At 44.2% G+C, this 13,666-nt stretch overlaps 1 protein-coding gene across 3 annotated transcripts in view; it reads left to right on the plus strand.

Moving 5' to 3' along the window:
* hdac8 (histone deacetylase 8) overlaps positions 1-13,666 on the plus strand; it is a 103,789-nt gene that overhangs the window by 37,619 nt on the left and 52,504 nt on the right. For 2 of the 3 annotated variants that reach the window (XR_005457661.1, XM_038774968.1), the window contains exons 5-7: positions 1,623-1,735; positions 8,305-8,382; positions 8,467-8,575. Coding sequence is in view for 2 of the 3 variants with exons in the window: in XM_038774968.1 (XP_038630896.1) it covers positions 1,623-1,735; positions 8,305-8,382; positions 8,467-8,575 (300 nt within the window). In the remaining variant the exon portion in view is untranslated. The remainder of the gene's footprint in view (positions 1-1,622; positions 1,736-8,304; positions 8,383-8,466; positions 8,576-13,666) is intronic. The other variant, XM_038774969.1, reaches the window with a different exon arrangement.

Genomic DNA, 13,666 nt, shown 5'->3' on the forward strand with positions numbered 1-13,666 from the left:
AGTGCTATCAATATGCAGGTTTTGTATGTTCTTTACGAAGGCAAATGAATCCTTCACCATGTATGTGGAAAACTCACCAGAACCAGTTGTAGTACCTCAAGTCAGCCATTTGGCCAAGTCATGGTGTGCCGATCAATCAAAAGACGCAAAGGGACATCACTTATATGTTTTGGAAGTCCATGCATACGTGGAAGCAGTGAACCATGATGGAAAATCCCATCATGTACACCACCAGACAGCTTGTGACTCTTATACAAGTCTAAGATCAAACATTTTTGTGACTGCTTTTGAGCAGGACAATGCAGTCATGCTTCGTGCGGGCCCAATGGATGCAAGCAGAAAGAACATATTTGGCAAAGTGACCTTTTAAATTAAGCAAAATCAATCCTCACCCTTTTCTCATGTAGTATAAATTATTATTCCCTTTGAAATTGGATTGGATTGGATTGGATTGGATTTGTTTATTGTCACGTGTACCGAGGTACAGTGAAAAGTATTTTTCTGCAAGCAGCTCAACAGATCATTCAGTACATTGGAAGAAAGGGAATTGAACAGAATTCAAGAAAGTACATGAGAATACATAATAGGGCTACACAATATATACAATGTAACTACATAAGCATTGGCATCGGATGAAGCAGACAGGGTGTAGTATTAATGAGGACAGTCCATAAAAGGGTCGTTTAGGAGTCTGGTGACAGTGGGGAAGAAGCTGTTTTTGAGTCTGTTCGTCCGTGTTCTCAGACTTCTGAATCTCCTGCCCGATGGAAGAAGTTGGAAAAGTGAGTAAGCCGGGTGGGAGGGATCCTTGATTATGCTGCCTGCTTTCCCCCGGCAGCGGGAGGTGTAGATGGAATCGATGGATGGGAGGCAGGTTCGTGTGATGGACTGGGCGGTATTCACGACTCTCTGAAGTTCCTTGCGGTCCTGGGCCGAGCAGTTGCCATACCAGGCTGTGATGCAGACCGAGAGGATGCTCTCTATAGTGCATCTGTAAAAGTTGGTAAGGGTTAATGTGGACATGCCAAATTTCCTTAGTTTCCTGAGGAAGTAAAGGCGCTGTTGTGCTTTCTTGGTGATAGCGTCGACATGAGTGGACCAGGATAGATTTTTGGTGATGTGCACCCCTAGGAATTTGAAGCTGCTCGCCATCTCTACCTCAGCTCCGTTGATGCTGACAGGGGTGTGTACAGTACTATGCTTCCTGAAGTCGATGACCAGCTCTTTAGTTTTGCTGGTATTAAGGGAGAGAATTTGGTATTCTCGCATCTGTCCTATGAGAGCAAGATGAGAAGCTTCAAAAGCACATCTCTTTTTCAGCAGTACTCAATTTCAGTACTATGTAGCAGCTATTTGTAAAACACCATTCCTTTATTACGTCGCAAAATCCTGCAACTCCCTACCTAACAGCATTATGGGTATACTAACACCACACAGACTGCAGCAACTCAAGAAAGTGGATCACTAACATCTTCTCAAAGAAAATTGGGGATGGGGGAAAAATGCTAGCCTTGCCAGCTACCCCAACATCCCATGAATACATTTTATTTTAACGTTGGTTATTACCACCCAGAGAAAGACCATCTTGTTCTAATTATCTACCTGTCTTTTTTCTCCAAAAGAGATGAAGCATCTGGTTTTTGTTATCTGAATGATGCTGTGCTTGGCATTTTAAAACTGCGAAAGAAGTTTGATCGAGTTTTATACATAGACCTGGATCTGCACCATGGTGATGGTAAGATTGAATTTTTCAGTAGATGTCAGTTACAATAACATAACAAAAGTTAGAATGGAATAACATTATAGATGGTAGGTTGAAGGATATTCTGTTTTATAAGGACAGGAGGATTACTGTGCATGCATTGTACTTGTCTGCTTCAAAACTGAAGCTGTGTGTAATCCAGTATGTTCTCTGAAGCTGCAGACAACTCGTGCCATTCTGGGGTCAGTTAGACATTAATTGTTTTTATCAGGTATTGATGTGATTTAAATGTCAGAAAAACGTGACAGGAAGTGATTGACTTGTAAGTGTGGCAAAGTGTGATACCTGACACATGACATATCTCCCAAAAACCTTTATAATACGATCATATGAATAGGAGCAGAAGTTTGCCATTTGACCCTTTGAAGCTGGTCTGCCATTCAATAAGATCACGGCTGATCTGATTGTGGTCGTAATTCTACTTCTGCCTGAACCCCCCCCATCTTATTAACCCTTGACCCCCCCTGTGAAATGTAACTCAGCCTTGAATATATTTAATAATCCAGCTCTCTGGAGAAATGATTTTCAAAGATTAACAACCCTCTGAAAGAAGACATTTCTCCCTGTCTCCTTCATAATAAGGAAGACCCCTTATTTTGAAATTGTGCTCTCTAGTTCTAGCTTCCCCAAGGTGGAACACATCTTAGTGCCTACCCAATCGGCCCATCTCAGAATTTTATATGCCTCAAGAAGATCGCCTCTCATTCTTCTAAACTGTAATTATCTATTAGATCTTGTACAGAAAACCTGTCTGTATAGCTTGACTTCGACTTCCCCTTGTTTTGTTTTATCTCACATTCTGCATTCACATTTTACCATTATATTTTTCTATATTTACATTTGGAATGCCCTCCCCCTCCCCCCGGGTTGCTGCTGACCCAGTTCCCTATCGCTGAGCCAGAAAGTCGAGGAAAGGCTGCCACCGCCTAAAGAACCCTTGTACCGATCCTCTCAAGGCGAATTTGACGAATTCTCCAACTTAATAAATCCCGCCATGTCATTGATCCAGGTCTCCACGCTTGGGGGGTCTCACATCCTTCCACTGTAGCAAGATCCTCCGCCGGGCTACTAGGGACGCAAAAGCCAAAACACCGGCCTCTCTCGCCTCCTGCATTCCCGGCTCCACCGCAACCCCAAAAATCGCGAGTCCCCAGCCTGGCTTGACCCTGGATCCTACCACCCTCGACACCGTCCTCACCACCCCCTTCCAGAATCCTTCCAGTGCCGGGCATGCCCAGAACATATGGGCATGATTCGCCGGACTCCCCGAACACCTGGTGCACCTGTCCTCACCCCCAAAGAACCTACTCATCCTAGTCCCGGACATGTGGGCCCGGTGCAGCACCTTGAATTGGATGAGGCTAAGCCGCGCACATGAGGAAGAATTAACCCTCTCCAGGGCATCCCCCCATGTCCCATCCTCGATCTGCTCCCCCAGTTCTCCCTCCCACTTAGCCTTTAGCTCCTCTACTGATGCCTCCTCCACCTCCTGCATTACCTTATAGATATCAGATATCTTCCCATCCCTGATCCAGACCCCTGAAAGCACCCTGTCCCTCACCCCCCTCGCGGGAAGCAAAGGGAATCCCTCCACCTGCCGCCTAGCAAACGCTTTTACCTGCAGGTACCTGAACATGTTCCCAGAGGGGAGCACAAATTTCTCCTCCAACTCTCCCAGGCTCGCAAACCTCCCATCAATGAACAGGTCCCTCAGCTTTCTGATGCCCGCTCTGTGCCAACCCTGGAACCCCCCATCAATGTTCCCCGGGACGAACCGATTGTTCCCCCTTAGCGGAGCCTCCATCGAGCCCCCCACTTCCCCCCTATGTCCCCTCCACTGCCCCCAAATCTTGAGGGTAGCCGCCACCACCGGACTCGTGGTATACCTCATAGGAGGGAGCGGCAACGGCGCCGTTACCAGGGCCCCCTGTGTATGTCACTCTGATTGCATCATTTGATCACCTGATTACCATAAAATGTACAAACCGTTTTCAGATCATTTTTCATCTGCAAATTATTTCCTCAGTAACAAATTTCTAATGTCCAAAATCAGGGTTTGAATAAAATATATTTTGGGGCGGCACGGTGGCGCAGTGGTTAGCACTGCTGCCTAAGGGCGCCAAGAACCCGGGTTCAATCACGTAGTTTGCATATTCTCCCCGTGTCTGCAAGGAGTCTCACCCCCACAACCCAAGACTGCACGTCCTCCCCGTGTGTGCGTGGGTTTCCTCCGGGTGCTCCGGTTTCCTCCCACAGTCCAAAGATGTGCGGGTTAGGTGGATTGGCCATGCTAAATTGCCCGTAGTGTAAGGTTAATGGGGGGGATTGTTGGGTTACGGGTATACGGGTTACGTGGGTTTAAGTAGGGTGGTCATTGCTCGGCACAACATCGAGGGCTGAAGGGCCTGTTCTGTGCTGTACTGTTCTATGTTCTATGTTCTATGTGCAGGACAGGTGAATTGGCCACACTAAATTGACCATTAATTGGAAAAAAATGAATCGGGTACTCTAAATCTATTTATTTTTAAATCACACAAAAAAATGAATAGAATATATTTTTTTAATTTTTCCAATTAAGGGGAAAAAATAAGTTTAAAGTATTATTTATTTCATAATATTATGATTACATTATCTAATGAATTGTCTTTTAATTCCTTCACTAAAGTTTTTAACTTGAATACTCACAAATGTCTGGGCTGAGACTTATTGACCTAGATGTCATCATTCCAATAGCTGCAAGTCATTGAGATGCTCACAGCAGTTGAGGGCCACAATGGTATTTCCAGCGCATCCACTTAACGTTTTGAATCTGGAAGTTGTGGTGCACCTGTATAGGCTCTGAGAGAGCCATGCTGATGGTCCTGCTGGGACCAATCAGCGTGTAAATTTATATTGATTGCAATGAACCTAGCCCAATATTTGTACTGATGTATTTATGGCTGCTCCCAGCAGGCATAGAACCTGCTCCGAAGTTCAGTTCTTTACTTTGTCAAAACATACCAGCATTTCTGATAACACCTGTGTCCTCCCCCACAGCTCCTCTCCACTCCACCACATTACCACGTCCCCAACCCACTGCACCCATGGTTCCTCTCCACCACAGCTTTTCAATCCCAACTGTGTCAGAGAAGATCCAGGAATGCAGGGTGGGTTGGTGGTTTGCTGCAGTGGCTGGTGGGAGGGACGCTGCAATTTTTAAATTTGCTCTATTATTTCATTCACTTAATTGAAATGAAAATCGCTTATTGTCACAAGTAGACTTCAGTGAAGTTACTGTGAAAAGCCCCTAGTCGCCACATTCCAGCGCCTACTCGGGAAGGCTGGTGCTGGTCACTGAGCCCAGTAAAGCGCAGACTTCAAAAGGGTCTGTCACCAGCTTGTGACATCAAAGGTGGTAACTTTGGTGGAATTGCACTTTGTCACTAGGCCTCCCTACTCATCTCACCAATGGATCCAGGCTGCAGTTAAATAAAAAGGTAGGCACATAGTTTTTAACCACAGTTGCTAGCCAATATCTTTATTCAGAGCTCTGACTGAGGTGAACTTGGAGCATGTGGTATGAGTGCATGCAGTCTACTTCATATCTGTGCCACTCTCAAATATATTAATTGAACATTTTTCTTTAGCTTTTAGTACTTTTTTCTAATTTTGCAATACAAGAGAATAAGTTTCATAAATGTGATTGATTATATATTGAACGTTTTTTAATAGAGGATAGAAATATGACAATGTTTTAGTTAGACACCTGCTGTCATTTCATTAGTTCCACAAACTTGAAAAGTATAGCTGGCTGAGGGATAGGGAAAGACTTTACTTAACATTACTGCCATTCTGAATAAAATGAGAATTTTGAGAGCAACAAATTATCTTGTCTATATTTCATTGGCAGTTCACCAAGCCATTGTTGATAGCTTGCACCCGAGAGATATTGTGGTGTGGTAGAGGCCGGCGAGAGCAGAGATGGACAGCACATTCATGGAGAAAGGAACACACACATAGAGAGTTTATTTCTTCATGTAAATTGGATCTTAAACCTTCTTAAAATAAAATGTCTCAAACTGATGTGATATATGAGGAGCACTATTCTGGGTGTGATCCACCTAAATCTAATATCCATTCCTAGAACCCTATATGTTTAGATTTAACTCGGTGTGTGAGTTTAATTTAATAGCATTTTAACCTAAATGAATCCAACCAGTTCCTCCAAGTCAAAAACTTTTAAAATGGGCAAATGTGGCAATGTGATTATTACAAAGTATGAGGATGAAGGGAGAAAACTCAAAATATGAATGATATAAAGCTTGAAGGGAGAGAGGTAGATTGCCAAAATTAATTTATTCATTGGTTTGCATGTGAAACCTAGATTAATGACTTCAGGCAACCCGAATAATACATTAGTTTAGCCAAGTAGAAGCACACATGTTATACCAGACCAGTCCCCAATATTTGTTAGTACCAGAGAAGCACCCCAATCAATATTTTTTTTATTTGTAAAACTGTGAGGAAAGGAAACTTCATCCCAGGAGTGATACATCTGACCAACAGGCATCTTTTATGTTAAAACAAACTTTAATTGAAACACAGAATTAATCACATTAACAGCAAAGAAAATAGTGTTGCAATTATCAGTTAAACAGTTCTTAAACACAAGGAAAAACTTTACTATCAATACCTGCTACTAACTCTAATTAAGCAACCCGATACAGTTCAAATGCCACTTATTAATAACGTTAACAAACAGATTACTTGCTCAGTTGTGTAGAGACTTTTGTGGGGAGAGAGAGAGGCCCTTTCAGGAGTAGAACTAGTACACTTCTGCTTAACCTAACCTGCCAAATAGTGCCTCCCTTGGGCCAGGCTTGTGACCCCCGGACCCCCCCCGCCCAGCAGTGCTCCCCTGCCCCTGCCAAATCCCCCTGCCCGCGGATCGGTTGTCCCCTGACTGTGACGGCGCTGGACTCAGTCTGCAGCCTCCACGCTGAGATCTCAACAAATAATAGCATGAGAGGCCCATGCTGTCGGGAACTTGGCCGTTCGTGGGCAGAGCATCTGGAGGAGGGCCTTGGGTAACGTCCTGCGGCCGCCTATACGCTGCTTTGGAGGGGGCGGAACATCGTAAAAGCGGTGCCGCCCTGATTTCGGCGCCAATGCTGATTCACCGGCCGATTGCCAAAACCAATTTCTGCATCAGTGACCGGAGAATCCTGCCCAGAGTCTCCCAAACTCCAGAAAGATGTTGAATGCATTGGGTTACTGCTCCATAATAATGGTGAGTGCTGATGGCCTCAGTTGTTACTCTAAGCAAAACAAACATTGAATTGCTCTTTAATCTGTTGTTTAAAAATAACTTTGTGAATTTTACAAGACCTGTCACAATCCATTCATGCTCTAGACACTGGCTTAAGTTAATATCCCTTGCCCTACATGCTGTGTCATGATTTAAGTCCTGAAGCATTATCAGAAAATGTCCAGGTGTAAAAACAGTACACCCTGTACTGGGGCACAACATGGCACATTTAAAAGTTCTCAATTTCACTGAATTTAATGTGATTATGTCCTTTATGGACTAATGGGATGCTTACTGTCCTTTAGGGGCCGGGATTGAACCCAGGTCCTCAGCGCAGTAGATAGCAGTGCTCATCACGGTGCCTCCCTATAATATTTGGTTTTGTTGGTCCAGCTCCCCCTTTTAATCTTGAAGAATTGCCTTATTTGCCTTGGTCTTCCATAGAATCCCGACAGTGCAGAAGGAGGTCATTTGGCCCATCATGTCTGCATTGAACCTCTGAAACAGCATCCTACCCAGGCCCATGCCCCCGCCTTATCCCCCTAACCAATGCATTGATCATGGTCACTTCTCCTAATCTGCATATCTTTGGACATTAAGGGGCAATTTAACATGGCCAATTATCGAATCTGCACATCTTTGGACTGTGGGAGGAAACCCATGTAGATGCGGAGAGAATTTGCAAATGCCAAACAGACAGTCACCCAAGATCAGAATCAAAGTGGTTAGCACTGGGGCTGAGAGGCAGCAGTACCTTCCACTGTGCCAGTGTCTTATTTTTCATTGTCTCCAGAAGATGCATTCAGTTTTAGATTCAAAAGTATGACTGTATCTTGCTACATAGCTCAAGTTCTTGATCATGTTAGTGAGGCAGTGACTTTATCTCAAATCTTCAGGAATACCAGTATAATAATACTGTACCTTCTTGGAGGTGCTGGGCAATGCCCTGAAGTTACTATTGTGCTGATTTTTCTTCTCCTCTGTCAGAGAAAGATCTGGCCTCCCTCTGCACATCTTCATTATGGCTGCGATGTGTATGTTACTTTGAACAAAAGCTGGAAAGATTCCATAGGCTTACAACTCGTTAGTGTTACATATTAGAAGGACATTATGTTAGCAGTCATTTTTGAGAGAGTTTGAAAAGGTTAGTCTGCATTTCCAAAATTGAGCAGCCTTTTCTTCCAGTCGAAGGGACTTATTGACTTTATTGGTCTAATCAGTGGTGTTCTTTGTCTTATTTTTTTATCGTCTCCAGGTGTAGAAGATGCATTCAGCTTTACATCAAAAGTAATGACTGTATCTTTTCACAAGTATTCGCCTGGATTCTTTCCAGGTAGGTCTAATACAGTTCTCCTACTGAATTGCAGTATTGATTCGGAGTTTTCTTTTTTATGATTTCTTGTGGTTATTTCCCAAGGGACAGGTGATGTGACAGATATTGGAATGGGGAAAGGAAGGTATTACACTGTGAATGTCCCATTAGAAGATGGCATTCAAGATGACCTGTATTACCAAATATGTGAAAGGTAGGAACTGCTTAAAATTCAGTTAGATCCTGATCAAGACAGAATTACTTTCTTGTAAAGTATTATGCTTAAATTGGGGTTTCCCTATATTTCCTCTACAGCATATAAATGGATTTTCTGCCTGTAACTCATCACTTACAGAAATTAATTCCTTGTATCTTCTGCATTGACGCAGGGCATGTTGACGCAGGGCATGCATCAAATTTTAGGTCAGATGTCTTCCAGCAAGAGAAGAAGGATCACAGGGCAATTTTCTCCGACTGATTAAATGCAATTTCTAGGAGCGGCACGGTGGTGCAGTGGTTAGCACTACTGCCTCACGGTGCTGAACTGAGGGCCCAGGTTTGATCCCGGCCCCAGGTCACTGTCCTTGTGGAGTTTGCACATTCTCCCCATGTCTGTGTGCAGGGTAGGTGGATTGGCCACGATAATTGGGAAAAAAAATAATTGGGCACTTTAAATTTAAAAAAAATGTAAAAATGCAATTTCTAGATAACTATGAGAATGTGATTTAGGCAAAGGCAGTCTATGACTGCTCAGTTATCTTGCCAATTGGTGTTGATTTCTGAGCCGTTGTATGCTGCACATTCCTGATCACTTGAGACTGCATTGAAACTGTCCAGTCTCACTGTCTGCCATCATTATAGCCAGGAGACGGAAAATACTTTAAAATGTTATTCATCTGGACTGGATTTCAAATTTGGCTGCAGAGATGGATAGACATTATATTAACAGTGCATGAACCTGCATCCCACACATTAGATCTTTATGACTTAATTGGTGCAGAGATCATAACCATTTCAAAGGTGGAGCAGGCAGACTATTTCTTCTTTGATTTGAAATGAGTAGGTTTGTCATTGATTTAGCAAGACAAAATATTTCATAACATCATCAGGTAGCATTTGGGGGAGACAGTGACATGGTGGTATTTTTACTGGACTAGTAAACCAGAGACCCAGAGTAATGCTCTGGGGACCCAGGTTCAAATCCCGGCACTGCAGATGGCGAAATTTGAATTCAATGAAAGTCTGGAATTAAAAGTTGAATGATGACCATGAAACCATTATGGATTGTCGTAAAAGCCCATCTGGTTCACTAACCTTCTTCAGAGAAGGAAATCTGCAATTCTTATCTGGTCTGGCCTACAGGTGACACCAGATCCACAGTAACATGGCTGGCACTTAACTGCCTCTTAAGGGCAAATAGGGATGGCCACTAAATGCTGGCCAGCCTGCGCCACCCCCCCCCCCCCCCCCCCCCCCCCCCCGGTCCCATGAACAAATATTTTTAAAATCCTAACTACCTAGATTCACAGTTTCCTACCTTTGATAAAATGCAGGTCTTTCTGCAGCCTGGAACTAAATGAGATTTCTTTTATTCAAGTTCAACTTTGATAAAAATGTGATTGTGAAGACCAAGATATTGACTTCTATTTCAAGACCAAGATATTGATTTCTATTTCAAGCACTGCATTATGTCAAAATTTTGATATGGCCAAGATGGAAGGTGGGTGCAGTTTGTCTGGCCCAACTACTTTTTGCATCACACTTTTCATGTAAACATTTAATTCACTTGCCAAAATGGCCAATTGTTTACCTTCGCTACTATTAGACCCAGGGTAATATACCAGGCTTCTTTCAATAAACTCAATGATTGATTTATTATAAAACAAAACCTCTTTTTTAAAACAAGTTGCATGAAATGGTTCACACTTAATTTGTAATCTGGAAGTGTAGCTACCTATCCCTTCTAAGATAGTACACACAAACAAACAATGGACAAACAAATAGTTCTCTGCAGAGACCAGCAGTTAAAGGAAAACTTTATGAAAAGGATAACATTTGCAGGGTTTCAATGCTGTCAATTTGGTGCCTCCTCTTGCAAAGATGGATCACAAGTCTCAGTAGATGTCTGGTGGTCCTCACCAATGGAGCTTCAGCATGGAGGAGAATAGAGCTGTTTCAGTCCTTGGGCTCTGCCCTCATCTCAGCCTCACAGGTTTCCAAATACAGACATGTTCCACTGAGATGAGGATTGCTAGCTGGATACTAATAACCAAACTGTTTGAGGCAAAGCAAGGAATCTGCGAGTTACGCAGCTTTCCCTTTCTTCGTTTATTCCCAACCGAGTTCATAAAAAACAGTTTAAAACATAATACTAATTTCCAATAAATCACCTTTGCCTTTTAAAGTTTTTCCCCAACCATTAAAGTTATTAAAGTTCAAAGAAGCAAATAGCTCTCCTGCAGTTTACTGGGATCAGGCAACAAATTAATTGCCATGCGGCTTCCATCACTGGACACTCCCCAAGGAGCTGCTGGTCAATTGGAGGGTCGGCGGCTCAGTAGCTCCAATGGAAGTGGTGGCCACTATGGGGGCTGGTTTAGCACAGCGGGCTAAACAGCTGGCTTGTAATGCAGAACAAGGCCAGCAGCGTGGGTTCAATACTCATACCGGCCTCCCCGAACAGGCGCCGGAATGTGGCAAGTAGGGGCTTTGCACAGTAACTTCATTGAAGCCTACTTGTGATAATAAGCGGTTATTAATGTTATTATTACTGGAACTGGATCTGGAAGAAGAGGAAACCCTGGAAACATACTGCCCTCCCAATCCGATTAAGTGGAGTCTGGAGACTCACCTGCTCAAACATGGGCTATTTGAAGCCCTTAAATGGCCAATTAATGGCGCTACTGGGATTTTACCTGCAGTTCCATCCAGGCTGAAAGATTTCATTGGGCAGATTTGGCCACTTGCATTGGAGAGCTGGGGAACCATCTGTGCCTCTGTGTCCATTAGAGGACCCCAGAGTACCAACTCTTGGAGGAAGGGCATCTCCAATGGAGGTGGAAAGCCCGCCTCAAGCTGATTGGCAGAATAATGGCAAAATTATTACCAACAGGTGCTATAATAAGAATAGGGCAATGTATATGATCTGAAATTGTTGAACTCCATGTTGAGCATGGAAGACTGTAAAGTGCCTAAAAACATTTTTAAAAATAAATTTAGAGTATCCAGTTATTTTTTTCCAATTAAGGGGCAATTTAGCGTGACCAATCTACCTCCCCTGCACATCTTTGGGTTGTGGGGGTGTAACCCACGCCGACACTGGGAGAATGTGCAAACTACACACGGACAGTAACCCAGGGTAGGGATTCAAACCCGGGTCCTCAGCGCCGTAGGCAGCAATGCTAACCACTGTGCCGCCTGTTCCTCAAAATTACGTTGTGTTTCATTGCAATCGTGTAGGAGACCAAGGTCAGAATTAAGATGGGGAGATGAATTAAAATGACAGACAACTAGAAATTAGGAATCATGCTTTTGTACTGCCTTTGATCTACCCAATGTAGAGGAGATTGTGTTATGAGCAGCAAATGCATCATACTCAGCTTTAAGAGATCTGAGCTGCCACATAAGATCCATCAGAGGGACCGTAGAATCAAAAATGTCGATTATAGAAGCAAGTTGAACGTAGTACGGATAGCATTCAGAGCCAGAAACATAAGGAGGAAGAATCAAAGTTACTGGAAAAGATGGGATGTAAAAATAAATAAAACTGCTCAATACCATTATTGGTTTAATATCTTGTGAATCAAACTTACATTCTAGTATAAAAATATGTATACAAGGCCCAGTCATTAACAGAAACAGGATTGAACCCTAAGTTTTAATTAATTTGAGGGCGGCATGTTGTGCAGTGGTTAGCACTGGGACTGCAGCGCTAAGGACCCGTGTTTGAACCCCGGCCCTGGGTCACTGTCTGTGTGGAGTTTGGACATTCTCCCCATCACTGCATGGGTTTCACTCCCACAATCCAAATATGTGCAGGTTAGGTGGCTTGGCCACGCTAAATTGCCCCTTAATTGGGGAAAAAAATGGGGTACTCTAAATTTTAAAAAAAGCGGGGGGGAAGTTTTAATTAATCTGAAATTAATGATTGCAGCTATTGTTTAAGCTACATTGACAGCCAGTCCTGAACCACCTGAAGATAAATAGTGTGAAAATACTTTCATAAGTTACTAATGTTTAATTTTTTTTTAAATAATTTTTTTTCAAAATTTTCAACAAATTTTAACCAACAAAACAAAGGAAAACAGTAACCTCCCCCAAATACAAAAGCAATAAATTAACAAAAAGAATGAGCATAAAACCATGAAACCACACCCCCATAAGCAAACAAGTATCCCCCGAAAATTGCGAGCCCCCAGCCCGGCTCCACCCTGGAGCCAACCACCCTTGACAAGGTCCCAGCAACACCCCTCCAACGCAGGACACGCCCAGAACATGTGGGTGTGATTTGCTGGGCTCCCCGAACACCTGCCACACCTGTCCTCTTCCCCCAAAGAACCGGCTCAGCCTGGTCCCAGTCATATGCGCCCTATGCAGCACCTTTAGTTGGATTAAACTAAGCCGTGTGCAAGAGGAGGAGGAATTCACCCTCCCCAGAGCATCCGCCCACGTCCCCTCATCAATCTCCTCTCCCAGCTCCTCCTCCCACTTCGCTTTCAGCTCTTCCACCGAGGCCTCCTCCCCCTCCTGCATCACTTGGTAGATTGCCGAGATCCTCCCCTCACCGACCCATGTCCCCGAGAGCACCCTGTCCTGAACTCACCTTGGCGGCAACAGTGGAAACGCCACCACCTGCCGCCTAACAAACGCCTTAATCTGCATATACCTGAAGGTATTCCCTGGGGGGAGACCCCACCTCCCCTCCAGCTCCTCTAAGGTCGCAAACTTCCCATCGAGAAAGAGGTCCCCCATCCGCCTGATACCTGCCCTGTGCCAGCTCAAAAACCCTCCATCCATCCTCCCTGGTACAAACCAGTGGTCCCCCGTATCAGGGACCACACTGAAGCCTTCACCTCCCCCCTATGCCGCCTCCACTGCCCCCAGATTTCGAGGGTAGCCACCACTACCGGACTCGTAGAATACCTTGCTGGGAGGAGTGGCAACGGCGCCGTCACCAGCGCCTCTAAGCTCGTGCCCACACAGGACGCCGCCTCCAACCTCTTCCATGCCGCCCCCTCCCCCTCAATCACCCACCTACGTATCATTGCCACGCTCGCAGCCCAGTAGTACCCACACAGGTTGGGCT

The sequence above is a fragment of the Scyliorhinus canicula genome, chromosome 17 (genome assembly GCF_902713615.1).
Source record: "Scyliorhinus canicula chromosome 17, sScyCan1.1, whole genome shotgun sequence".
NCBI classification, from domain to species: Eukaryota; Metazoa; Chordata; class Chondrichthyes; order Carcharhiniformes; family Scyliorhinidae; genus Scyliorhinus; species Scyliorhinus canicula.